The 26,357-nt window shown below is 39.8% G+C and overlaps 1 protein-coding gene across 2 annotated transcripts in view; it reads left to right on the top strand.

Moving 5' to 3' along the window:
* The window catches only part of kirrel3b (kirre like nephrin family adhesion molecule 3b), a 219,447-nt gene that overhangs the window by 156,244 nt on the left and 36,846 nt on the right, over nt 1-26,357 (top strand). For both annotated transcript variants that reach the window (XM_053623572.1, XM_053623573.1), the window contains exons 4-5: nt 11,876-12,033; nt 19,292-19,442. In XM_053623572.1, coding sequence (XP_053479547.1) covers nt 11,876-12,033; nt 19,292-19,442 — 309 coding nt within the window. The remainder of the gene's footprint in view (nt 1-11,875; nt 12,034-19,291; nt 19,443-26,357) is intronic.

The raw sequence follows: 26,357 nt of genomic DNA on the forward strand, positions 1-26,357 counted from the left end.
TTAGTACACACCTTACTGTGCTCACTGAAACCTCAGTGCCTGTTGCCACCAAGTCTCGCTGCAGGTCTTTTTCAGTCACTCGAGGGTTTTTCACAACCTGCCTTCTCAGAAATCTGCTTGCAGCCGTTGATAGCTTCCTTTTTCTGCCCCGTCCAGGTATTTCATAAATTGTTTGCCCCTAGCCAGTTCAGGAATTTCATGTGTTCCAGCTCAAGCACACATGGTGCAAATAACGAAGCCCTTGATTAGTTGCATCAGGTGTGCTTGAGACAACACCTGTTTTGCATATTTGTGCTGTTGTGAAGGATTCTATTCAGGGGGTGGAATAATTTTTGAGACTGGAGAAATCATTATAAGTTGCATTTTCAGTTGAATTGGTTGAAACCACTTGAAGCATTCATTGTGTTGAACTATTTCAATTGCTTTTGTTTGATTTGTTCATTGCAAACAGATGAAAGTCTGTAAATGTTGACAATAAACCTGATTTGCAGTGCGGGTTGAATAATGTTGATTACAACTGTACTTCCTGAATTTTCACCATGTACATTCGAACTTTGTAAGGATTAATGTTTTTCTCAGATGATTCAGCTCTTTGTGTTTGACAAATCAATTTTTTTCACCAGTGCTTTAGTCATTTTTATTATTTTTTTTCTCGCAAACCACATAGAAATATGATGAATAGAAAATTTTTATATTACTTTTTTGACCTGTGACGGAAGGTTGACAGGAATTCTTTTTGAGCTATACACAGCATTAAAACCCACAGTCCTTCTTCTATACAGCACTTTATCAACGTCTCCGTCCATGATGGCAATGAAAAGTTAAAAAAGCCTTTGTATGTTGATCTGTGAACTTGGCTCTGTATTTTAACACGATTCTGGGACTTTGTGTGACCTCTAGTGGCTCCTCTTGCCTGCATTAGGGACGAAGGACGGGAGTAAGTGGTTCATCTGGGCTGTCTGTCGTGCCCTTGAGGCTAATTATACATCTTCCTACAAGACAGCTTTCTCCGTCTGCTCTCAGGGGTCTTGCTGGCCTCACCTGAATGTGACAGATGGTGAACTGAGGACAGATAAGCTTTGTAAAATTTGAGGAACAAAAAACTATTCATACAGTGTTACATTCTAGCACGTTGGTAGCATTTCTCTCTCATGAGGACCATGATCAAGGCATTACGGATCTCAACTAATTGACATTTGTAAAGCTCTTAAAAGTGTGTCCTTGGATTCCTCTTCAAATGAATCCTCTCAACTCATTTAATTATTATTATTTTTATTTTTTTTTACTTGCTCCTCACATGAACCAAGTTGTTATTTCACCACCATCCACTTCCACTGATTAGTAATTTTCACACTGTCCCAGATGAAACGCAACATAAAAGTCATGCAAACAATTTCCACAAGTCGTAATGCATTCCCAAGAATTCTCTGTTAATTTAAGTTATAAAATTGTTCATTAGAAAATGTTTGCCTTTTCAGAAATTAACTCCTAACAGAACACAAGGGCTAAATCTACCTCAGCAGTTTTTCATTTGCTCTGTGCAAATGACTCATTAGGATGTACGACTATGAAAAGATCAAGGGTCCTTGCGGGTGGAATAAACAGTTTGAAATGTAAGCTCCTTGAGTTAAAGAGCATTCCAAGTCCTCGGTGCTTTTTTCCTTCATTATTTGATAAACAGTCTCAAGGCATGAAGCTTATTAACTTTTAATTGCAAACACAGAAACGCAGGACACATCTCAAGATCAGATGCCTAGTTGGAAGTTTATTAGGGTGAACAAAAGAATGTAATCAAGCTAGATTGTGCCCTAAAACATCCCAATACATAATTTAAAGTTTTATAAGTCAAGAAAGCCTAGACCTATTTTGACCGAAATGTATTTTGTTTGATGTTCTTATTGGCATTCAACAAAGAATGATGTGGGTTAGTAATGCATTGGCAACCATTTATGATGAACATTAATACTGTACCTATCTCACCTCAACAAATCCAAATGAAATGCTTCATAGATGGATGGGGTCCTGTGATGATGTGATGTTATGTATATGAAACGGGGCAAATAGTGCTTTCTTCACTGCGTTACACTGACTTGTGATGCAGAAATGTGGCTGATTATCTCCACATGTCTTGGAGGAAGCACATGTTAGAGTTCACCTTCACTGAGTGGTAGCTGTCATATGATAAAGTTGTTAAGTCTTCTATGTGCTGTTGGTTATTCTGGTTACCTAAATCAGTGCTTTTGGATTTTTACCCTGTTCTTTTACCATGGTTTTAGTTCTATTCACCCTCTTTGTCATAAGCATCTCATAGAGATTCATATTTGCCCACTTTTTTGACTGTCAAACATTGAGAACAACAAATAAACAAACAAGGTGATGTGCACTGCTCTACATGTGCACATGCATATCTTAATCAGGTCCTACCATATGTTTTCAACCAGATGTTATTTTCATTTTTGGGGCAGTGCCCTTGTAAAGTGACTTGAGAAACCTTCACTTAAACATATCTGGGTTCTGAGTGACAAAAGCTTCTGTCGTGCAGGTGTTCTGCCTTTTAAAGTACACATATCAACCTGGTGGAATAGCATCATCAGCACATTAAAAGCCATGCTCATTAAGATATTTTTCATTTCTATATCACAGACAGACACATCCCACAGATGTCCACCTGCTAAATTGATTGATTCCCTGGAGAATGGCCTTTTCTTTTTTTTCTTACTTTGTTTGACTTTTTTGCCATACCCGTCATCTCAACCGTCTACAAATTACAACTACTGTAACAATGGAAACACAGAGAGAGAGAGAGAGAGAGAGAGAGAGAGAGCGAGAGAGAGAGAGAGAGTTAGGATCCATGTGTGTGAGGTACTTTCTGCAGAGTCAGTGCAATCAGGCACGACAACCGTAAGAATCACAGACAACCTAAGCAGAAGTGAATAATCAAGAAGGCAGTCAGGAAAACGTCAAGACTCGGAACTTACATGAACTAGGTAGCTGGCAAGACATCGCAATGATAGTGAGAGTTTCGTGTGTTTATATTTTGCATCAGAAGGAAGTGTAACTAGATGTGACTTGATGTGTAGGTAGTGTTCAGGAGAAGGCGACCTCCGGTGGTGGGGAGGGGCGTCACTGAGAGTTGCTGGCCAAACGCCTGGCCTTTTCTTTCTAATTCAGTAAAAGACAATCCTTTTTTTTCTTCCACACATCTAGCAATGCACTCTACTTCCTGTACCACTTGTATTTATAAGATAAATAACCTGCTTATCCTCCTAGTTCTGTTCATTTTATAATGCCTATCACATATCTTACGGTTATTCAAACTGGTGCAATCCAGTAAATAGAGTAGGCAATCTAAGTTTGTAAACCTGTTAAGATCTCCAATACCCAGCCCTCGGAGAGAGCCATGGAGAAGGAGAATGGATGTGAGTGCCTATTACTGAATCCAGTCTGCTGTAAACAGGTGTGTTTGTGACAGCGCATGAAAGGAGCTTTTTGATTTAGGCCACAGAGCCATATATGTCTACAGTCTCCATTTTTACCACATATTCCCCATGTATTGGATATTCTTCAGTATCTGCTGAGGATTATGCCATAATAGGGGATTGTGTTGCTGTTTCACAGCTCCAGGGTCCTGGTTTGAACCATAGCTTGGGTATGTTGTGAGATTTGCACGTTCTACCCCTGTCTGCATAAGTATACTCCTTTCCCCCCATCCTATAAAACATGCCAGTAAGTGGTTTGGCTACTCTAAATTCCTGTTAGGTGTGCATGGTACCCTGCAATAGGTGCTCTCCTATCTACTGTAGAGTGTATCCCTATCCTCACACCCAGTATTCTTGGGATAAGCTCCAGATCTCCCACAACCCTGACCAGGATAAAGTTCTTACTGAGATGAATGGAGGAATGAGTAATGTGAGTCTGTAGCCTTTAACATGTCCTGTAAATCTAAGAGGTTAAATTCTGTCTTTACTGTGGCCCCACCACTCAATCCCTAGTCTACCTATCACAGCCCAAAAACATGCCAGTATCTGGATTGCCTGGCTCTATATTGCTTCTAGGTGTGAATATGTGTGAATGGTGCCCTGCAATAGATTGGCGTCCCAACCAAGGTGTATTCCTGCCTTTTGCTCAGTGATCCCAGGATACGCTCCAGAGCCACTGCGACCTTGACCAGAATAAAGAATTTACTGAGATGACTGAACACAGTATGTAATAGAAAATGTATAGTTACGAGTGTGAGAATTGGATCCTTTGGCAGGTCCTTTAAGTTTAAGGGGTTAATTTCACCCCTCTTTCCTGTTGCACCACCACTCAATTCCCAACCTATCTATCACAGGCCATAGTGGCTCAGCATGCAGCTGATGGGAGCTGTTGGTGAAACAGACGGCTGCATTGTTGTTCCAGACATGGCACATCTCTAGGCTTGCTTCACTGCATTCCTCCATTTTTCAATTGCATCTTTACTAATGTTCTCTTCCATTGTCCTCCAAATTAGCCTCTGTAGCACTCTCAAACTCCATGCTATGGGATGAAAGACCATGTCATCGCCCTGTTACTCAATCTCACTGCTGATATTTCAGGCCAGAGAGTAGGTGTTGGATAGGCCAGAGTGGATTTTCTTTTTAAGTGTAATTGCAGGGAAATTACTGTGGGATCACACAGGGCATCTCTCTCTCTCGCTCTCTCTCCCTCCCTCTGGGTGTATTAAGATCTTAGTCCCACAGGTAATTGAGGATGCTCAAAGCTTGAAAGCTTTCAGGAAACCTGTTTGATTGGGCCAAATTTTTTTACTTACTTTTTTTTTTAATTGCAAATCCATTTGCATTCTCTTTAATTTTTAGTTTTATTTAATTATCTACTAAAAGTGAATGCTTCACTAATCTAGCCTCAAGTTTGTTCCTAAACCTTTCTGTTCTACTTCTTCATTCGTTTCTTTCTCTCTTTCCACTCTTTCCACTAATGCACCATTCCTTGTCGCCAAGGTGGTACTCTCAAGTGTACAATTTTTGTACCTTTAGAATCTTTACATAAAAAGATGCATATAGTGCATCTTTAAAGCTTTACTCTATATGGTAATTATAGCCCAAATATGTACCTAATATTCTTTTTTAAAGGTACACTATATCCACAGTTCCAGTAAAATATACATATTAAAGGTACAAAAGATGAGGTTACCACCCTAGTGACAAGGAACGGTACAGTTTAGTACCCATTTTTTGAGAGTGCACCATTGGAATTCACATCTACTAAATTGGAGGACCATGCAACCTTGATTTGTCATACTTTTTTTAATACAGTTTTTTACACTCTTGCACTTTTTTAATGAACTCCAGTTCCATCTCTTATCTACCGAGTGGGGATAAGTTAATGAAACCCTCATGAATACCTTCTTGCATTTCCCCAGTATTCACTCCTGTAATAGTCACTTGAAGTACGCAAAACTAGCATGCGCAGCATTTATCATACTATAGACTTCAAATCAGGTTATCTAATAGGCACTTAAATATTCAACTCCACTAAATTATGTATTTGAATTGGCAGGACGTTCAAGAACAGACAAGTTACAGGCATCACTTGAACTTTCAATTAGTTTCCCATCTACAGTGTGAATCTATAAGTCGTTCTGTCAAAGGCAAACCCTCCCTCATCCCAAGAAAAAAATTCTCTGCAGCCATACCTCCAGAAGAAAGAGTTTTCCAATTACAAAAAGACAGAGAAAAAGCAAGAGAGAGGCGAGGGTGGATTGATAAGCTTTCAGAAAGCTTAGTGGAGGAAGAGGACGGATTGCAGGCAGCTGGTTGGTAATTAAAGAGGGCCGATCAATCGGTTCTGCTGACCGGCTCATGAGAAATCTATCAAGAGGCCACAGTAAAGTGCTAATTTGGAGCCATTAGTGGCTGCCGAGTTTGCAAACAGGACCATAATGATGATGGCTTGTGTGGTTAAGGTCCTGGCCTTTGTGTGCCTGTCAGAATGATGGTGCCTGGAAGGGGAAGGTGAAAGAAGGGAGAAGGCTGACAAGGCTTTCCTGCAAAAGGCCTGAAATAACACCTCGCTCTATTAATGATCGCCACCATTCAACCAGGAATGGACAGCATAGTCTGTGCTGGCACGGAGAAAAAAAAAAGTCCCTGCCAATACGGAAGACTCAATGTCCAAATTTTTACACTTCTGGAATTGTGAGCTAGGCCAGTTCTAATAATTATGTATGAGTTCCTTGAAATAAACGTCTCAGTGAGTCAGTGTTTGTGTGAAATTAAGACAAAAAACCGTCCGCATTAATGCTGAAATCTTCAGCTCAGTGACTTGAACATTTCAGACAGTTTCATTTTCAATAATTATTTTATGCTGATCAGGGTCTGAAATCTGGGAACACTGGGCATTACAGCCTGGATACAGGTCCATTGCAGGGCACCAAGCAGAAGGTCCATACAGACCTTTGGATCTTCTAGCTTTGGATCAAACTGGGGACCCTGGAGCTGTGACAGCACCTCTAGCCACTGTGCCACTGCACTACCATGCCAACTTCCGAAAATGAAAGTCAGTGAGATCAGGATAAAGCAGTTACTGAAGATAAAATAATAAGTTTGATAAGATAAAATAATAAAATAATAAGTAAGGTTGAAGGTCTGTTTTACACATGACACGTAATAGAATTATAAGTGTCAGGACTTCTTGCATGAACTCAGGCAAGTCAATTAAGTGGGATTTCTCTGAGTAACTGGAGCAGACATGATTGTCATTTCCCAGTCTGTCGCTCCTTCAGCTTCAACCAGAAACTGGAACAAGTGTCAAAGATGGTTTGTCAAAAATAACTTAAATACAGTACTAACCCTGAACATAATGTACTGTATAATAAGATATAATATCTCCCCTGATGGTCATTTGTTTTTATGGAATATATATATCATGATATATTGCTAATAATAATAATGCAAAACCCTTTCCAGAAATTGAAATTGTTTTCAACAGCCCATCGTTGGATAACTTCAGACAATAAATCCCACATGATTTAATAGCAGACAGAGAATATTTAATGGCCAGTGAATGCTGTGCCTGTGATTAGACTTATAAGCCATATTTGGATGGGACTCATTTCTCAGGATGATGTCATGCAATAAATTATTTGCATGTCTGATTTTTGTTTTTTAAAAAAACAACATTTTTTAAGATGTGATTTTTTTGAGATTGGATCATGCATTTATTAATAGAACACTACATTGATAATATTAGGCTTTATTTCTCAATCTTTTAGTAAAGTTGTGTGGAAAGGTTTCATAAACCAAACTAAATCCTGACGAATATACAAAAGTTTCAGATTTTCTGGTTTTATTTGTACTTGCGTGTGTACGTTAATGGATGCCAATCACCAGGAAATTACCAAGGGTTTGCACAGCACTACTGATTTGCATTTAGTGATGCCCATAAAACTCACGTTTTTGAGGCATTTGTTTCCGACTTACAGCTATGCTCAGACAAACCAGCCCATCCTCCTTTTATATGGTGCCATTTCTTTTGTCTTAATTTGTGTTGGCTCGCTTTCTTTATGTTTTATATTATTTAATTAATGCCAGTAATATAAAATGACTGCTTTTCACAAAATATTATTGATAGTATTCTTAGTCCCTGACTTGAGCTAGCATGACATGAAGTGAAGTAGCATGATATGAAGTGAACTAGCATGTAAACTAGCATGACATGAAGTGAACTAGCATGTGAACTAGCATGATATGAAGTGAACTAGAATGTGAACTAGCATGATATGAACATTTTTCACAAATGAATACCAAATGCCTTGTGTAATGCTCGTCTATTGACTGTCAATAATCTGCCAGGTGACTGGTATCAACCAGCCTCTCAACTAATTGTTAAAAGCATGTTGAACATTTTGGTTGTTGATTTGATTCTTTGGATTTAGTTGTTGATAATTAGTGTATAGTGTATTTTATCGACCATCAACTTGTCCATATGAGCTGTGGGAAGTGATTACAGATATCCAGTTAGCCTGCCTGCTGACAGTCTTATTTTATTTCACAGTTCCCAAAGTTAAAATGACATCAGCAATGCAATTTCATGTGTCACGTGAGTTATCACTCTTCTGTTCTGAGTATTCCCCCTGTTGGAAATCGTTTAGCTGACATTAATCTTTCTTTATGGGGCAGTTTTCATTTTGAGTTCAAAATCTCAAAACGCTTTGCAGAAGATTAGACGGGAAAAACAAAGTACTTATACAAAACACATTAATAACCGATGTACATAGCAGATGAATGAGCTGTAAATCTCTGAGAGTGAATCATTTAAAGCTAAAGTTACCCTAAGAATTAACCCTAAAGGACTACAAATCTGTTCATGTAATAATAAAAAAAAAAAACAGTAACATTTAAGCAAGCGGAACAGTGTTTAGTGGGGGTTTATGAGCGATGCAAGAAAAACATTTTCCACCAGCTGAGTTGTGACTGATCTTCATGACAAACAGTAGGATGGCCTCATGTGAACAAAGCGCTTTGGGCTTTACTGCTTCAGAAAATCAGAAAGATCTTTAAACATCTTTAAAAAAGATTTAAGCCTCGTAAGCAGGACTTAATCATAAATGCAGTCTGTTCCATTCTGAAGCTTCTTTAAAGAGGCAGCATGGTGGGTTCTGATCACATCTGAGCACATTGTGTTGGCTGGGCTCACTCTTCAAATCAGTGAATCAACAGCATATATCATGTGCCATTAAGAACCCTTTCTCTTTCTCTATCTCTCTCTATAACTGTCTGTTTCCACCTGCATTTTTCATCTGATTTTCCATATACAGTAGGCTCCTCTAAGGGTACAGCATCAGAGTGTGTGTGCGTGTGTACATGTATACATGTGCAAGTCACGTGGGAGTGTCTGAAACAGAGAGTATGTAATTAGTACCATTCATGAACTTGAAATGTGTAAGTCTTAACAGCACTCACACGCCTCCTCTCTCCTGCTGGTTTCCTTTTCCGGCCTGTCAAACTCCTTTCACTTTATTCCACCCTTTTGCTACTATTACACATGCTCACACACTGCTGCATTGCGTTCCATTTCCCATCAATCTAATCATATATACAAATAACACCTGCTCTCATTAAGTTCAAATGCACTCAGGTCTCAGCGCGACAGCTTTCTGCTGCATTTTGTACTAGTGTCAGATCACAGATGTTTTCTTAGCAATGGTCTTTCCATTCACCTGTTTACTCAATGAATGTAATATACACATGGCACAAATTTATACCTTTATTACTTATAAGGAATATATATGTGTGTGTATGTATATGTATGTGAACTGCTCCATCATTTTAAGTCACCTTGACCCAGGAATGCATTTAGAATTTTACTCAGCTTTATGCTAACACTCTAAATAATACATGAGATATGCTTCTTTATGTACATTGGTATAGGGGAGTAATAGAGTGCCGCTATCTGTATCTGTTTGGTGCTCCAAATGATCATATCTGTATCCAAATTTAAGGATAAGGAGGAGGATAAGGAGTCTTTATTGGTCACATATACATTATAGCACCGTGAAATCCTTTTCTTCACATATCCCAGCATTCCAGGAAGTTAGGTTCAAAGCGCAGGGTCAGCCATGATACAGCGCCCCAGAGCAGAGCAGAGAGGGTTAAGGGCCTTGCTCAAGGGCCCAACAGTGTCAGCTTGGCAGTTCTGGGGCTTGAACCCCCGACCTACCAATCAGTAATCCAGAACGTTAACCGCCAAGCCACCACTGCCCAATTTAAAAAGGCGTAACCTAAACCTCAGAATAAACTCTATGATGACTGGAACCGACTCAGAGGTAGAGATGCCTACACTGCAAGCATGATGAATTCTGTTTAGTTTATATTTCCCAAAATATACATGAACTGGTAGCCTAATATAAACCACCTCAACCCTGACCAGGCAATTACTAAGGATGACTGAGTGAAAGCTGTCATGTTAATGAATGCTGTCTTTCTTTGTTCTGCAAGCTTCATATATGACCGTATTAAAGTAAAAACCTCCAGCTCGTGAATTTTGAGTTTTTTTTCACAGAAACTTTTGTTGTCATGTACATCTCTAGTCTCAATCCGATGCCCTGTGAACGTTTTACAAATTTTTCTTTAAAATAAACAAATAGCACAGCTCCTATACATACTTGTATTTGTATCAGTTCACAACAGAATCTGTTCATTTGGAAGAATATATATTGCGACTCTTACATTAGTGATAGCTTTCTGCGAGGGAAAACACTATTACTGCTTTGTCAATATTGATCATATGAGAAATGATACTTTTCAGCCATATTTTTTTGGCACGCACTTGTTCACTTAAGAGAGAGAGAGAAAGAGGAACGAGAAACGGAGAAAGAGAGAGAGAGAGATAATGCACAGCTCATCAGTTTGCACAGATAAACTCATCATCCTATCTTTGAGAGCTTCCGATCCATATTTATTGTTTCAATTCCACAATATTATCGACACAGTTTGAAAGCTGAGAATTTATTTGCTCAGAAACCAATAACACCCCAAACAGCCAAGAATCGAGTTTTTGACCGAAAAATCTGGTTTCTACACAAATGGACCACTGAGAATTCTGACCCAGAATGATAGAATAGATGCACATCACATACATACTATTAAAACCTAATGCAGTTTTGTGAATGCATTTCTCAATATGATTATATCACTTTTCAGTAATACTGTAAGTCAAAATAGATTAGCCTTACTCACTGCCAGCAACACACTCACACACAGAAAAAAAGTTCAATCTAGAACCCGAAGTTGCACAGACTCAGTGGAAACACTTAAAGAATCTATATAAGACCTTACAACAGGATGTTTCCCTACCACAAAGGATTTCATTGATAAACCCCTTATGGAAGCTAAGAACCATTAACTATCTAAAGAACCCTTGAGATTTTTTTTGCAGTGCAGTGTTGGTATAACATAGCCCATAGAGGATATTGCTTTAATACCATGGGATAGTCATTATGAGATGATAAGGATTCATTCTGTGTGTTACACATCTTAACATTGTAGAACTTTTGAATCTGATTAGTCTGAAGGTGTTGATTTATTTTCTATAGCAGCACCTCAGACAGCAGGACAGCTGCAAATTACAGGTTTATATTAATGCACTCCTTTTAATATGTCATAATTTCTATACTAATAAATAATTCCCAGGGATGCTCCACATAGTCTAAGCATAATAATAATAATAATAATAATAATAATAATAATAATAATAGACATGGTGGCCTCACGCTATCGGGGCTGGGGGGTATGCATGTTATCCCTGTGCTTTGGGGGGTTTCCTCCAGGTACTCCAGTTTCCTCCCCCAGTCCAAAGAACATGCGTTGTAAGCTGACTGGCATCTTTAAATTGTCTGTAGTGTGTGAATGGGTGTGTGAGTATGTGTGTGATTGTACCCTGTAATGGATTGGCACCCCATCCAGGGTATCCCCCGCCTTGTGCCCCGAGTTCCCTGAGGTAGGCTTTCTGTGACCCTGTGTAGGATACATGGTACAGAAAATGGGCGGATGAATAATAATAATAATAATAATAATAATAATAATAATAAATGGAATAAAACATTGTGTTGTTATTTAACAAATAAAATTGATATGGTGAATCTTTCTGTAAGGAGAGGTTCATTTAACATTTATGGAAGGAGTCTCCAGTGTGAGCACAATCAGTAAGATTTCCGCCATGGGAAGAACACACGTTGAGCTTGCCAGTTTCTTAGAAACATGACAAGCACAAGTAGCATGTTGTAGAAATCCATATAAAATATTGACGACTTGAGCTCAGTTGAGCAGATGGATATCCCCCAGAGCTCTGCCACTCATTGACATGCGTGATGTTCTTTCTTCATTCCATGATGCAGTTCCACCAGATAACCCAGTTATTGATGGAGGCCCTGTGGTGAGCCTGAGAGCTGGAGACCCTCTCAACCTGACGTGTCATGCTGACAATGCCAAGCCTGCCGCCTCAATCATCTGGATTCGAAATGGGGAGGTGCTAAATGGAGCCATGTACTCTAAGGTGAGTACAGATTTAGCTCTGCCCAGGAGACTCTGATACAGAGAACACACATTAAATTTACACTATAAACAACTTTCAAGAATATAAGAAAGGGAATAACATCATATGACTGATAATGTATTTTTTTTATTATTATTTCTGTTAAACACTATTTGCTGCTTGGGTTTAATTCCTTTACAAAATGTATGGAGGTTTTACTAAAGCTTTGTGTCAAATGGCCTCTTGCACCATGTCTGTGATCACTCGCACCATCTGTTAACCTTCAATTTAGCCCTCAGCTCTGTGTGATTGGAGAGAAATCCCAGGAAATCCAGCTTGCAGCTGCTAAATGTGTCAACAAAACAAGCAGATGGCCAGATAAGGCTGAGCACTGGTCTTTTACCAGAATTCAGATCCATTCAGCTGTACCTCCACTTATAATAGTTCTACCACCTGGAATTGTCCAAGCTCTATCTTACAAAAGAGTGTTTGTTTATGTGTAGCAGTCTGGGAAAATGCGTCAAATGTCACGCTTGCCGAATTCTATAAAATAGCCAAATAATGACTTAAAATCAGATTTTGTTCTGTTTTAAGAACATCTCTAGTTCAAAGAAACATAAGTATGAATTTGACCAAAACAACATGTAAAATTTGTTTATTCTGGCTACTTTCTAACCTTGTCTTGGTATCAGCTCACAAAGATCATGTGTGAGATACCAGTTTAACAACTGAGGTGGTAAAAACTGTCATTCTGAATAAAGATGTTTAAAACCTTGCTGTTTGTTTTGCTCTCTCAGTGAATGTCAGGTTTTGATCAAGTTGCTGGATGCCATAACCTAATCAGTTCAGCTGTTACTGACTCTTAAAATATCCATGATGCACCTGCACTTTCACATCATCATCAAAACAGAGTAGAACGCTTACACACTCTGTATAGACGAGTGCGGATATATATATATATATATATATATATATATATATATATATATATATATATATATATATATATATATATAATTTTTTATATGTTTTAATGACCCAATAACAAAGCATAAATGAAAAGATGTTAAGCAGACAGAAGAGAACAGACTGAATTAATCAGTGATTATTTCCCCATCAACTTCAGTTCAGGAAAGTCTTTTGGTTTGCAGAAAAAATCTTTAATAGACAATCTGAAGTGGTTTCACAGGCTGCAAAACAGTGTATGTATATATGCTCTGTATCCAATCCAGTTTAACCAATCACAGCTCCCTAAGACCTTCACATTGCCTACAGCAAATTATCCCAATAGCATATTTCCTGCCATTCAGCATCCCAGTTCTGACCCAGAAATAAATTCAGGTAGAGATCTGCACCCTCCAGCCTCTAATCACCACATCCTCACCATTTCCATATAAATGAGCAATGCAAGCCCGCCCTTTAGGGCGTCCCTCTCATCCTATTATTGGCTTTTTTCTGGATGGGAGATAAATGGCATCGATCTGGCCAGGACGAAGAAGTGGCAGTTTACCCATCATGCAGCTGCATGCAGTCGTTAGCGGTGGTGTCGCTAATCAGATGGCTTCCTGTGCCTGGCAGCAGTTCTGGTACAGAGAGACCTTCTGCGTGATGACGGATGGAAGCCGTCCAAACTCCTAATATCTCTTTTCGTAACATTAAAAAGCAATGCACTCAATTAAGATGTGAATGCTTAGTCTGAGTAATGGAGGCTAATATGGAGGATAATAGAGCTGTGTCTGTCTGGATACTGTAGACTGGTGGGAATGTCTCTGAACCCATAGCTCTGTCTGAAAATACCTATTATCACTACTTAATATAAAGACTGTATTCACTGGATGATTTATCCATTAATTCATAACTGCTTTATCTTATTCAAGATCAAGTATATATCTCAGGAACACCCTGGATGGTCATGTCTAAACAATCTGCAAATACTTCAGAATTTGGTGGAAATGTTTCGCCATGCCATCATATACACCAATGGTTCTCAAAGTGGGGTCTGTGGTTCTTTTTATTTATTTTGTCACAGTGGTTGAAATGATAACCAAACATGATCAACCCATCATGCATAGAAGCAGTCGGTGTTCCTATTCATCCAAAAAGGTGTTCAGTGGGGTTGAGGTTAGGGCTATTTGAAAGCCACTCAAGGTCTTCCACTCCAAATTTGCAAACTTCCTGATGTCTTCCTGTAGCTCGCTTCATGCTGCAGGTTTGTGCCGGTTAACAAAGACACATTCTTGAAGCTTTTCTGAGTAGACTGATTTGTTGAGATGCTATTATGTTAGATAGCTAGCTAATATTACCTGTGGAAATCAAGAACCGTAATACATATGACTTTTGACTGGTGAGTGTTAGCAGTGAAGATGACTTAATGGTGTTCTCAGAAAATCTGTCAAGTTAGCTCATGTTAGCTAACTTGTTAGTGTTTGCAGTGAAAATCATGAACATTTAAAAATATGAGTTAAATAATCCTATAAAAAATATAAATAATCTTAGAAATCTTGTTAGCACAAATTAAGGTAGCTAACTGGCTATCAAAATCCGTGAAATTATAGCACATGTACGCACATTTGACATCCTTTCATATACAGCATGCTGGTGTAAGCAGGCCTTAACGGAATAATCAAGCCAATTCCTACTCTCTAAAAAAGGACCTAAGTGCTTCTATGAGACTTACCGCTCTCGTGGAAGCTATTTTAGACATCATTGTCACGATTATCGCCATCTACCCTGCTGGGGTGGAATTGCAACTGCAAAATAAGTGTCATTTGTGCAGAATCATTGACTTCAGGTTGTTATTTTTTGAAGTGTGTGATAACTAACCAGTTAAACAGTCCATTATATAATTAAAATAATGCTAATAATGACCATGTTATTGTTTTTTTTGTCATCTTTTCATATTAACTCATTTAATTGTTCAAAATGATTTATTTATGGTGTTCTCATTAACATTTGAGAGCTTACATGTGCTAAAAAGCCTTAGGGGGTGATATAGCAACCAAATAGTTGTCCGGTTTCTCAGTCTAACATAGCTAGGTTGTTTTAGTGCGATACCACAGTCAGCATCAACAAACGAAAAAATACAATAAATACACCATTGACTAATCAAATCCTAATCACGCCTTGCTGAAGTTTCGGATCCATTTCACATGCTGTGGCTGCATAAGATGGCAGTCAGCCATGTTGAAAGTACTTTTCATTCATGTGACTTAGACAAAATGATGTCATTTTCTGGAGAGGTGGCCTGATCAAGGAGATTTATGGCCAGGCACTATTGACTCTCTAATGCCAACATAATCAGGATAAATGATGTGAATGATGGTGTGTGTGTGTGTGTGTGTGTGTGTGTGTGTGTGTGTGTTGTTAGGGATTGCATTCGTGACACTTGTGCTTTCAAAAGCCTTTACATTAATGTTCAGTTATCTCTCATGCTTCCTTCTAACTTCCCTCACACTCTGAATAGCTGAAGGGATTGGGTATGAGTGCTAATTGAAGTACAGGAGATCAGCAAATAAGCTGCAATAAGGCTGGTGCTTGTAGTCCACAGGAGAGTAGTTTTACATTAGCAAAAAGCCAAAGAGATGTTTTTGAGATTAGCGGCTTTAATATGAGCAGCACGCCGGACGAGCTTTGTAGTACAGTGCACAGTGTCTATCAAATGCTAATGCTAATCTCAAACCTATAATTAGCTTTATAGCTGTTATAGGAAGCATTAGTAGTCTTACGATACCTATAGGAACTGTAAACTATCCTGTAGCATATTGTAGAAGATATAATCACTCTTGAATTATCACATATGTTGCAAGCTGTAATAGGTAAGATCGGTTTATTAGTTTTGCATATGACCTATGTCCTGTCTTAGTAGTGGGTTATATGAAATGATAACTCTTCCCTGATTATTAACCAACTTTCATTTGTGCTAGCATATTTTTTTGAGTGTCTGTTCTCCAGGGTAAATTTATTTTGCGTCCTTTTCTGTTCTCATATCCACCCACATGCCTTCAAAGCCCTTTCTTCTTTACCTGCCTCTCAAATTTCATTAATTCTCCCATCCTTTATTTCCACATAACCACTAATATAATTAGAAGCAAAGCTTTCATCATAACCTTCACCATGAGACTACCTTCTGAAAAGGAAAACTGTTGCCACTCTAATGAACTTTATTAGCACTCTGAATTAATTTTTCATGACACAGGGTCAACCAGAGAATTTTGGAAGGTTTGTTTGTAAGAAGACAGTACAAGTGCAGTTATATTTAGTACATCTGACCTCTTCTATTAAAGCTAGACACATCAGTCCATTCTTCTCTATTATCAAGCTTATTACCCTCACTGGCATTCTGCCACTGAATTAAAATTCGGAGATGGGAAAAGTAAAGAGGCATTAAATTAACTGTGCCATAAAATGGCGAAAATTAATCAGAACCTGAGGTGCAGGGATTAAATTGCTTAATCAAAGAATGGCGTCTGACCCCAGGATTGAGAAGAAACCATTACTTTCTTTTAAATAATAATGAAAACAAAGTAATTGCAACTCATTGCCTTAATCTGATGCAGAACCTCAGACCACCACCATGTGTGTGTTTTGATATATCAAAGATTTGTTAGATTAACAGCAGAATGTACTTTACACCAAAGTCAAATGATTAACTCTACAGACAGCCCTTTGACATCTAATCACAGTTCCAATTTTTTCCACATCTTTTAGATATCAGTTTTCATTTTCTCCATGTTTGCGTATGGCAGGTCTGTCTTATTCACTCTGTTAATTAACTTTCAAAAATCAAAAATACAGCAATAAAAGAAGATAGAATGTCAGCTGAGTCTTGACCTTTATCATCCTGAGGATAAACATAGAATAAAACTGGAAGTCAGTGCTCTTTACTAGCTTAATTATATTGTGACAAACCTGCTTCTCTCGACAGGTGTAAATTGTATTAGGACTTCTCTTTTTCTTGCTTATCTTGCTCATATTTTTCACTTTACCCCCTGCTGCTTTCACACAAAAAAGTAGGTCCGTTATTCTCCTGACAAGCTTCTGGGCTGCTATATGAGAAATGATTAGCTTGTAATTGGGAGCTATTCTGGGCCAAGCAAAGGCTAGGCATTGAGACCCGTTCCATTTCTGTGTCCACACAATGTTAATAGCTTCAGACAGGCCATTGGCCATGAGAGAAGCAGCACCAACTGTGTCATGGAGCATATTTTATCAGCACGTCTATTCACTGACAGCCTGCAGCTCACTGCAGGGGCTCAAAGTGCTGTGAGGCTCAGCAGAGGCTTTACCGTCTCCATCTGACTCACATCGCTCAGCTACTGGAAGTGGCAAACACGATTTAGGCTAAGCAGGAGGGGCTGTAGGCCAGACTAAGTATAGTCCAAGAAAAAATGTGTAGTCAGTGGAGATTCTCTTTTCTTTCTTCTACTTTAGTTCAGGATTAAATTTGACTGAGAGACTGGTGCTACATGGGATTTTTTTTTATACTGTGTCTACACAAGGTCATTTTTGAAAGGTCTTCTGGTCAAAATTTGGACAAATTAACCCTAACATTTGTAACTCGTTCATTCATTCATTCATTCATCTTCAGTAATTGTGTTGTACTTCCCAGGGACACAGTGTATCTGGGGCTCAGGAACATGGCACAAGGGTATGGGAATACACCTTGGATGGAACATGAATCACAACATGTTCACAAACATTCACACCTAGGGGCAATTTGGAGTCACCAATCCATTCCATGTTTTTGGATGTTGGGAGGAAACCCTGAAGGACACCCTGAAGCACAAACACCAGGAGAACATTTTTAACTCCAAACAGACAGTCACCCAAGCTCAGGATTGAACCGGATAACCTTGTGCCAAACTGACCAACCCCACCTTTGCACTACTATTCAGACTAATTGAGTTGTGTGAATTATCATGAAGCACAGTAGGTAATGACACAGCTCCAGGGTTCCACGTTCAATCCTGAGCTCAGGTTATTGTGTGAAGTTTTGTTCTCCTCACGTCTGTTTGGATTTCCTCTCACCTTCTAAAAAACATGCCCGTAGGTGGATTGGTGACTCTAAATTGCCCCTGAGTGCATGAATGTGTATGTGCATGGTGCCCTGCGATAACCAGTCATTGCATCTAAGGTCTACTCCCATCTTGTACCCAGTGTTCTCGGTCATGGTGTTTCCTGACCATGTTATATAATGGTGCACAAACTTGAGATAACATTAGGTGTTTTAGTCTTCGCTGAACAACTGTTTCACACTTTGTGAGAGGAGGGAGGCAGAAGTGCTTTATTTTATCCTTTGACACTTCCATCCACGCCCCAGTTCCCTCTGAGTGGGATGGCAAACACCAGCTTTCATTCTGATCTTTATTATTTCTTTCTTTCCTTTAATCAAAAAAAGGAGCTATGAAATAGCGAGGCAGTAATTGCTACTATTAGCAAGCTCACTGTCAATAGTCTGAACATGCTAATTATTAGCATATAACTACTGCTCTGGTTCAGTCCATTATTCCAGGACTTTTCTTATACTGTCTGAGGGAGGAGGGCTTTCACTTTTAGAAAGTGTGAGCTACAGATTGGTTCTCAAAGCAGCACAAGTCAACGCTTATGGCAGAAATTGTCGTCAAGAGCTAAGATGTATAGAACAGGCCAGTTAGTTTTTAATAGGAAGAGTTTTTAGGAATAGGGAATCTTTCCATTGCAGTGGGTATTGCAGTGCATGCAGGGCTGTCTGGAGGATGTCATCTCTCAGCAGTTTGCCCAGCGCTCTATGGCACTGCCAATTTGTTCCACTAGGTGAAACTTCTTTGCCCACTCCGCACCCAGTGTCTTTTTCTATCTGTTTATCTCGCTTCTTTCTAAGCCATCTCTTTTCAGTCGAGAAAGTAGATTCTGTAGAGTCCTTCCAGATGATACTAAACAATGTGGTGAGTGCAGCCGAGCTTGGTCTACCAGCAGAGTAAAACAAGCCACGCCCTGTGCACTAACCTCCAAGAAAAAAGCCTCCAAACAGACTGTCTTGTCTTATTTTTCTCACAATCAATCTACCCCGGGTATGGAGAGACCACAGGCTGGGAGTGCAGCAGGGGTCTCTATTGTTTGCCGGGCATCTCGTTGGCGAAATGTTCTACTCCAATCCCAAGAATCGGGACGGCCTTTGACTGATGGTGTTTGTGTGTTCCTTGACCCTTTGCACGCTAACTTGACAGCCTAGCTTAGTTATGCCCTTTCTTTCATTTGCCTTGCCCCACTGATCATGTTTCTTTTGCTTTGCTCCTTGTAGACCCTTCTTCGAGATGGCAGGAAGGAGAGTACAGTCAGCACTCTGTACATTTCACCATCCAACATCGAGACGGGACAGACCATCATCTGCCGTGCGTCGAACAAAGCGGTCCCCAATGGCAAGGAGAGCAGCGTTACTATTGACATCCAGCGTGAGTAAACACTCACCCGCTCTCTCTCTCTCTCTCTCTCTCTCTCTCTCTCTCTCTCTGTCTGTCTCTCTCTTCCGATGTCTTCCTATGTCTGTCCCAGTTCTTTCAGATGCGGCTTGAGAGCACAGCCAACAGAGATTATGTTACTCTAATTGGACACATAGCACATGGAGGCAGGGTGCATCCAAATACACAGGAGACACGTGCTACAACCTGATATAGAAAACCTCTTCCTCTTTTCTTCTTTCTTTATTTCTGACTTCTCATCTATTTCTGTACCGAGAAGTCTCACATTCTTCTAATTTATACCTCTTTCAACTCCTAACACACACACACACACACACACACACACACACACACACACACACTACTGGCAAGGTAACTCTAACAGGAAAGTGCTGTGTGTGCTGCAATGCTAATGAACTACACATGGATTTAATAGGGTGTAAGCATTCACTTTGCATCCCTGCATCATTAAGATTTACTCTCTGAAACTCTCTGTGGATTTGCATTTTCACTCAGACTAATACATTCCAGAAAAGAAAACAGATATTGTGTGTGTGTGTGTGTGTGTGTGTGTGTGTGTGTGTGTGTGTGTGTGTGTATGCGATGATGTGAAGTTTGCATCATCGGTAGACAAACCTTTTTTTTTCTTTTTATAATGAATGGAACTTTGCTTCTTTTTGACTTTGTTCAAATTTAACTCCGATATTTTCTTCTCATTTTATCTCTGTCAGCCCCTCCTCCTTCCAGATTTCCACTTGTGCCAGGCAGAAGGCACCCAGCATGCAAAAAAAAAAACCTAGCGCAATTGTCAGACAATCTTTTTTTTTTATCCAACACTATTCTCCAGAATTATCAGAGCGAACAAAAGCATCGCCATATTTCATCAATCCCACCCTCCTTCAGCACTATTAGCTATGACTAATAAAGCAGAAAATGCTATTTAGAGATCCATTATTGTTGATGGCTCCATTCTTTTTTCGCACATTTCATAAGAAAGACTCCAAGAGAACGTGTTGGTGTTTAGCAGTCGTCGAGTTTTGCGTGAAACTTTTTATTATGCAGTTTGATGGGCAGCTTATGATAAGTTGGCAAAAATGGCCATCTGTCAGAGGAAACTAAATAGAGGGGATATGCTAAGCATTTATTTTTATGAAGTCAGAGTAGATAATAATAATAGCTTTCTTCACATTCAAACAACAAACAACATTATAAACATTAGCTGTTTCCTCTGTCTCATTCTTTGCACTCCTCCCTCCATCATTATGTTTTAGGGATATATTGTGATGCCAGAGCACTGCCACTGTCCACCTCCCACGCCCACTTCACCAGCCCTCTTTTAATTAAGCCATGCGAGAAATCAAACGTAGTGTAATTGAACTTTGAGCTGCGGCGGGCCTCTACTTTGCTAAGACTTGCTGCTTTCTAATTTCATTCAATTCTTGTCTGCTCTCCATGCTAGAGAGAGAGAGAGAGAGAGAGAGAGAGAGAGGATGGATAAAATGTATTCAGATGCACAGCACAGAACGAAGCTTGTTGAAAGATTTTCAAAGCAGTTAAAACGAATGTCCCTAGGAGAGACGAAGGTGAGCCCGAAAGGGCATACATGCAAAGAGGATAATTAGGCTTTCAGTATTACACGCAGTTACTTACCCACTCAGCTTTATACACGACCGAATAACTGGCGGTCTAAGTGGGCTTGTGTACAATGCAAAGCATCAAGCACCAGAGGAACACGAAGAAATGTGATTCATTGCTGTCTTTCTGCTATTATGCACAAACAGGTGTTTGATGAATATGAATGGGGAATGGTTATAGGATAGCGAGCACTGCTAAACCACCACCCTTCAGACCACAAGGGGGTGCTGGGGGTTTGGAGGTTCATATCGAGAAGGGGTTGCCTTTTGAAAATAGATATAGAGAGAGACAGTAAACCTCTGGAGGGCAGGACACACATACTGTATGTGCACACCCATACATGCACACAGTGGCAGGTTATTTCCAAGTTAAATGAACTGCTCATTTAGAGACAGGAAATTACGCCATTGCATATGCAAGCAAAAGATAGGCAAGTGCGAGGTACATGTGGATTTATGAGTTCCTAATCAAATCATCTTGGATGTTTAATGTACTGTGTTCAAAGAGGAAACACATTTAGTATTCAATCCTTATTCAAGATCTTAATAAGATGCTTCTGAAGCATCGCGTTAACTCCAATGGGAAATTCCAAATGTTTAATGTAGGCATGTTCTATTGCATGATCAGTTTGTCATATTTCCAGTTTAGGCAAGGTCATATTTGTTAGGGTGTAGATCACTAGGCACAGCTGCTGTTTTAGCCCCTCATATTACCTCAGATACTGGATAATCCCAAGTGAATGACAGTTTTCTTTTTAGGAGAAAGAGCAACAGTTAAGCAAAGGCTTCAGAAAGGTAGACAGAGAGAGCAGTAGACAGAGAGGTAGCGAGGGACCTTGTCCTAGTTTGCAGTGCTATGCAGCATAGCACTGCAAACTATTGCAGTGCTATGCAGTGTAGGAAGCTCCCTTGAGCGTTCAGCATTAGGCACAACCGTAGTGTATTATTTCAACCAAATGGCATATTCTTACACTGCAAGAAGAAACTACCGAGGTCATGATCGTGATCCTTTCATTCATGTCCTATCGACATTTAGTACTGAAAAACCCAAAAAGTCAAACAGTTTATTCTCGATAAAAACATATAGAGAGAACCAATAAGAGAGGGCGATATTTTGTACCAAGAAAACAGGACCCAAGCTCCTTGAGCTTCTTCTCATGTCCTTTCCAATGACCAGTTATTGACTTTCACTAATTGACCTATTTGGCCAATGTGATATAATTGGCAACAAAAGTAATTAAAGGCTTTTTTGGATTTCACTCCAGGTGCGATAATTTATATTCAGTTTTCTCAGAGATAAATCTCTTGCCGTCTCAGAGAGCACAGTCCAGAAATTATTCACTGACTCACTTTACAACCTGGCTTGTCAAATTCAATGCGTTTTATGGTCTTATTTGCTCTCCTTACAATTGAATCCTTGATAAATTAGATGCATCCCTGCATGTCTACTTACCATAAGCCTTCATAACAGATTCTGACCCAGGGTTAATCAAATAACCATCTAAATATGAAATTTACTAGTGAGAGCAAATGATGCATTGAATTGTAAAAGGTTACATCCCTCCCTTCTGTAGATTGATATCTGAATGCTATGTATGAGTAAATGAGTAACTCCAAGATAAATAACTGCATTATTAATAACTGCAAGAATGTGAAAATACAGATGTAACAGAAAGATGGAGAGATATTAGCATTTTGTCAAAAAGAGTGATTTGGTGACATGAGGGAACTCAGCAACTTTTGGGAACGTGATCAGGTTAGTCAAGACCAGTCATATATCAATATGTCATACAGCACCCAAACTGTATTAAAATAAGATAAACACATAAGTCGCCTCCACCAGTAGCAGCACACCTAAACAAATGTAACTAAGTATAAAATTGGATCATCAGTTATTAGCCTTTTTTGAGCTTGCTGTTTGTGCAACGTTGACCCTCCTACATTCCAGCATGATAAATATCACGTGGACTTGTTTGATGAGCATGATGGAATAGTGGGAAGAGCAGGTGAAACGCCAAAATAGGTAACACAAACTCTAGCTGAATTGTACACTAGGTGAGTGGAGAAGTGGGCTAAATCCAAGAGGAGCAGGTAGCATTGCTGCCTCACAGCTCTAGCATCCCTGGTTTGATCCGGAGCTTGGGTTACTGTCTGTATAAAGTTTCATATGTTCTCCACTTGCTTAGGTAGGTTCCCTATGGGCTCCCAGGTTGGTCAGTGGATTACCTACTCTAAATGTGTGTATGCATTGCACCATGATGATTGATCGGTGTCTCATCCAAGATGTATTTCCACCAAGCCCGCAGTCTTCCTGGGATAGGTTATGGATCTATCCGAGGTAGCTCAGTGGTTAAAGGCTCTGGGTTACTGATTAGAAGGTCAGGAGTTCAAGCCCTAGCACTGCCAAGCTTCCACTGTTGGGCCCTTGAGCTAGGCTCTTAAACCTTAATTGCACAGTTGTATAAATGAGATAAATGTAAGTCGCTCTGGATAAGGGCGTCTGCCAAAAAATGCCGTAAATGTAAATCCACTGTGGCATGGCCCTAACCAGGATAAAGCAGTGACGGATGAAAGAATATAAGACAATGATGACATCCTTATCTGATATATTTTATTAAAGCAAGCAGAGGTGGAAGCAGAGGCAGTGGGAGTGTTAGAAAGAAAATAGCATGTATAGCTATTGTTTTGTCTGTGGAGTCCTGTTGATGTAACATAGTGGTGCTCTTGTAGAATAAAGAAACCCCATACTATACCTCTTCTTGTATTCTTTAGGCATGAAGGGGTCTAGCCTCCTATTTCGCAGCCTCCATCAGCATCCTCCCTTCTTTAAAACTCTGATTTACCCCTGTGTAGCTCTCTTGGGGAACAGCTGGACAGTGTGACCCAGTGAGAAGGGAGATTGCGCTTTAAGAGAAAGGACGAAGCCACTCATAGTGCCTTATCCTGCTGCAAGAAGTTGGCCGATTGTACCAATATGCCATCTGCTCTCTGCTTTGAACTTCCGTTCAAAAAGCTGTCAGCACACCACTGTCGTCGTCTTCTCATTATTAATTTATTTATTTTTTTCCCCTCTCTTGCTGCTCTTCTGCTCCCCTGTTGTTGTCAAATCTGTCATGATGGTGGCTGTGTTTCAGACCCCTGTGTGCACTCTCCAGATGAAGGCGAGGAATTAGCACCGCTGCATATTGATGGCTTGTCGCTCACACGAGGCTCAAACCAGAGAGCAAACTCATGCATTTATACATCAAAGTGACAAACCGATTTTATTAAGCCAAGGGAGCTGTCTCAAGCCACAGCCAAACTGCCTATAGGGGCTCTCACATGGTGTCTACATGACCCTTCTAACCCAGTTATCCATCTCTCTTTCTCTTGGTTCCATATGTCTGAGGAGAGCAAGAGGTTGCGTGTCTTGATGTTTAAAAAGGCCAGTCAGCGTTTTGTCACAAGTGATGTCCTCTTGAAAGAACCACTTGCATTAGCATTGAAATGTTCACCCTGTCTCCTGAGAAGACAGTAAGAAGGACAGTCTCTGTTGGAGCTGCTTTTTTGACCTGATCCCAGAGTTGTAAGACTCCATTTGAAACTTATCAACAAATGCTGGTTTGTCACCATTTCCAATGGTGGCAATTTCCTTTTTGGCTTGGACACCAAAAGTTGTTGAAGGTTAGACGATCACGGTGCAGGTGAAGCCCTACCACCCGCTTGGCTGCTTCTCTGGTTTACTTGCAGCTATATCTGCTCAATTTGGCCAATTAGGCAATACTAACTTTACACAGGTAGCCGTATGGTGACCATGCGGCCCGCTGTGTGATCAGCTTGACTGCCTGGTGGAGCAGGATGTCTCATGGGCTTAGAAATTTGCATTCCATCTTGTGCTGGCAGGGAAGGACCTGGCACAGGTGTCTGTGTATCTGTGTGTGTGTGAGAGTGTATCTGTGTGTGTGGTGAGCCATAGTCCCTACACAGACAGAGGCAGAAGAGGTTCAGGATGCCACCTGGAACACATTCCAACTGGGACTGCAGCAGCTGAGCTCACCCTGTCCAGCTGTGTACCTTCAGGGTACATAAACTACAAGAACACACACACACACACACACACACACACACACACACACACACACACACACACATACAAAAACGCTCAGCTGGGACGCAGCAGTTTGAGCCTAGTGTGATTCCATTCTTCATGCCAGTCTCTGTGCCATTTCTCTCCACCACTGCTCGAGACCATGCCCAATAGAGATTATATTGCCTTAATTAGACTCGCAGCACATAGAGACAGGAATACATCCAAATACACACAATACATTGGCACCAACCGTATCCAGGTTACTCTTTCTTTTTTTCTCTGCCTCTTTGTAGTCCTCAAAACTTTATCCGTCCATCACTCCATCTTTCTCATGAGACACTGCAATTCCAAAGTGATACCACTTGACACATGCAGTCTGTTCGCAAATGTCTATAACTGCATAATAATGCTTTCCTTTTTTTCCTTTTGTTGGATTCTTTTTCTTTCTCTGGTCCAGTGGTCTCACAGAAACATGACTCCCACAGAATGTGGCATTTGGCGCTTGGCTCTTGAACAGATATGAAGGACAAGGAAAAAGAAATGAGGTTGAAATTGCTTTTTGAACTGGAAATCTCTAGGCTGAATACGACCGCACTCAGGCTCCAGTGCCAATTGCTCTGATATTTTCACCATTAGTAGCAGGGTAAAAATCATTAAAAGGATGTGTTACATGGCTATCCGGACTACGGAAAACCTAAAAATATGCAAATTTATGACTTTTTAGTCTCTTAGGGAAAAAAAAAAATAGGTTCCATCTAATCATGAAGTTTCCATCTGTAATAATAAAGTCTCTTATACACAATATGCCCATAATGAGCATGCTTTTAACAAACTTAGTACTGTTTGTCTTTATATTGTACAGTTGTAAAAAAAAAAATAATAATAATAATAATGACTTATAATCCCACTTTCCAGTGTCACCCAGAAGAGGAAGGGTTCCTTTTGAGTTTATTTCCTTTGTTTTTCCTCACCACCTTCACAACTGACTTGCTCATTAGTGATCTAAATATACAGTACATCCAGATTTAGCTGCTTTGTGGCAATGTCTATTACTAAAAGTGCTATTCCAATAAAATATTACTGTATATAGTTCTTTGTATTGTCGCAGTGACAGAAGATTTAAAGCTTCTATATTGATCCCAACCACATAGAGTTTCCCATTCGCCAAGAGTTTCAAAATGAAAACCCTTTAAGGAAACTAAGAAC

The sequence above is a fragment of the Ictalurus furcatus genome, chromosome 4 (assembly GCF_023375685.1).
Source record: "Ictalurus furcatus strain D&B chromosome 4, Billie_1.0, whole genome shotgun sequence".
Classification (NCBI taxonomy): Eukaryota; Metazoa; Chordata; class Actinopteri; order Siluriformes; family Ictaluridae; genus Ictalurus; species Ictalurus furcatus.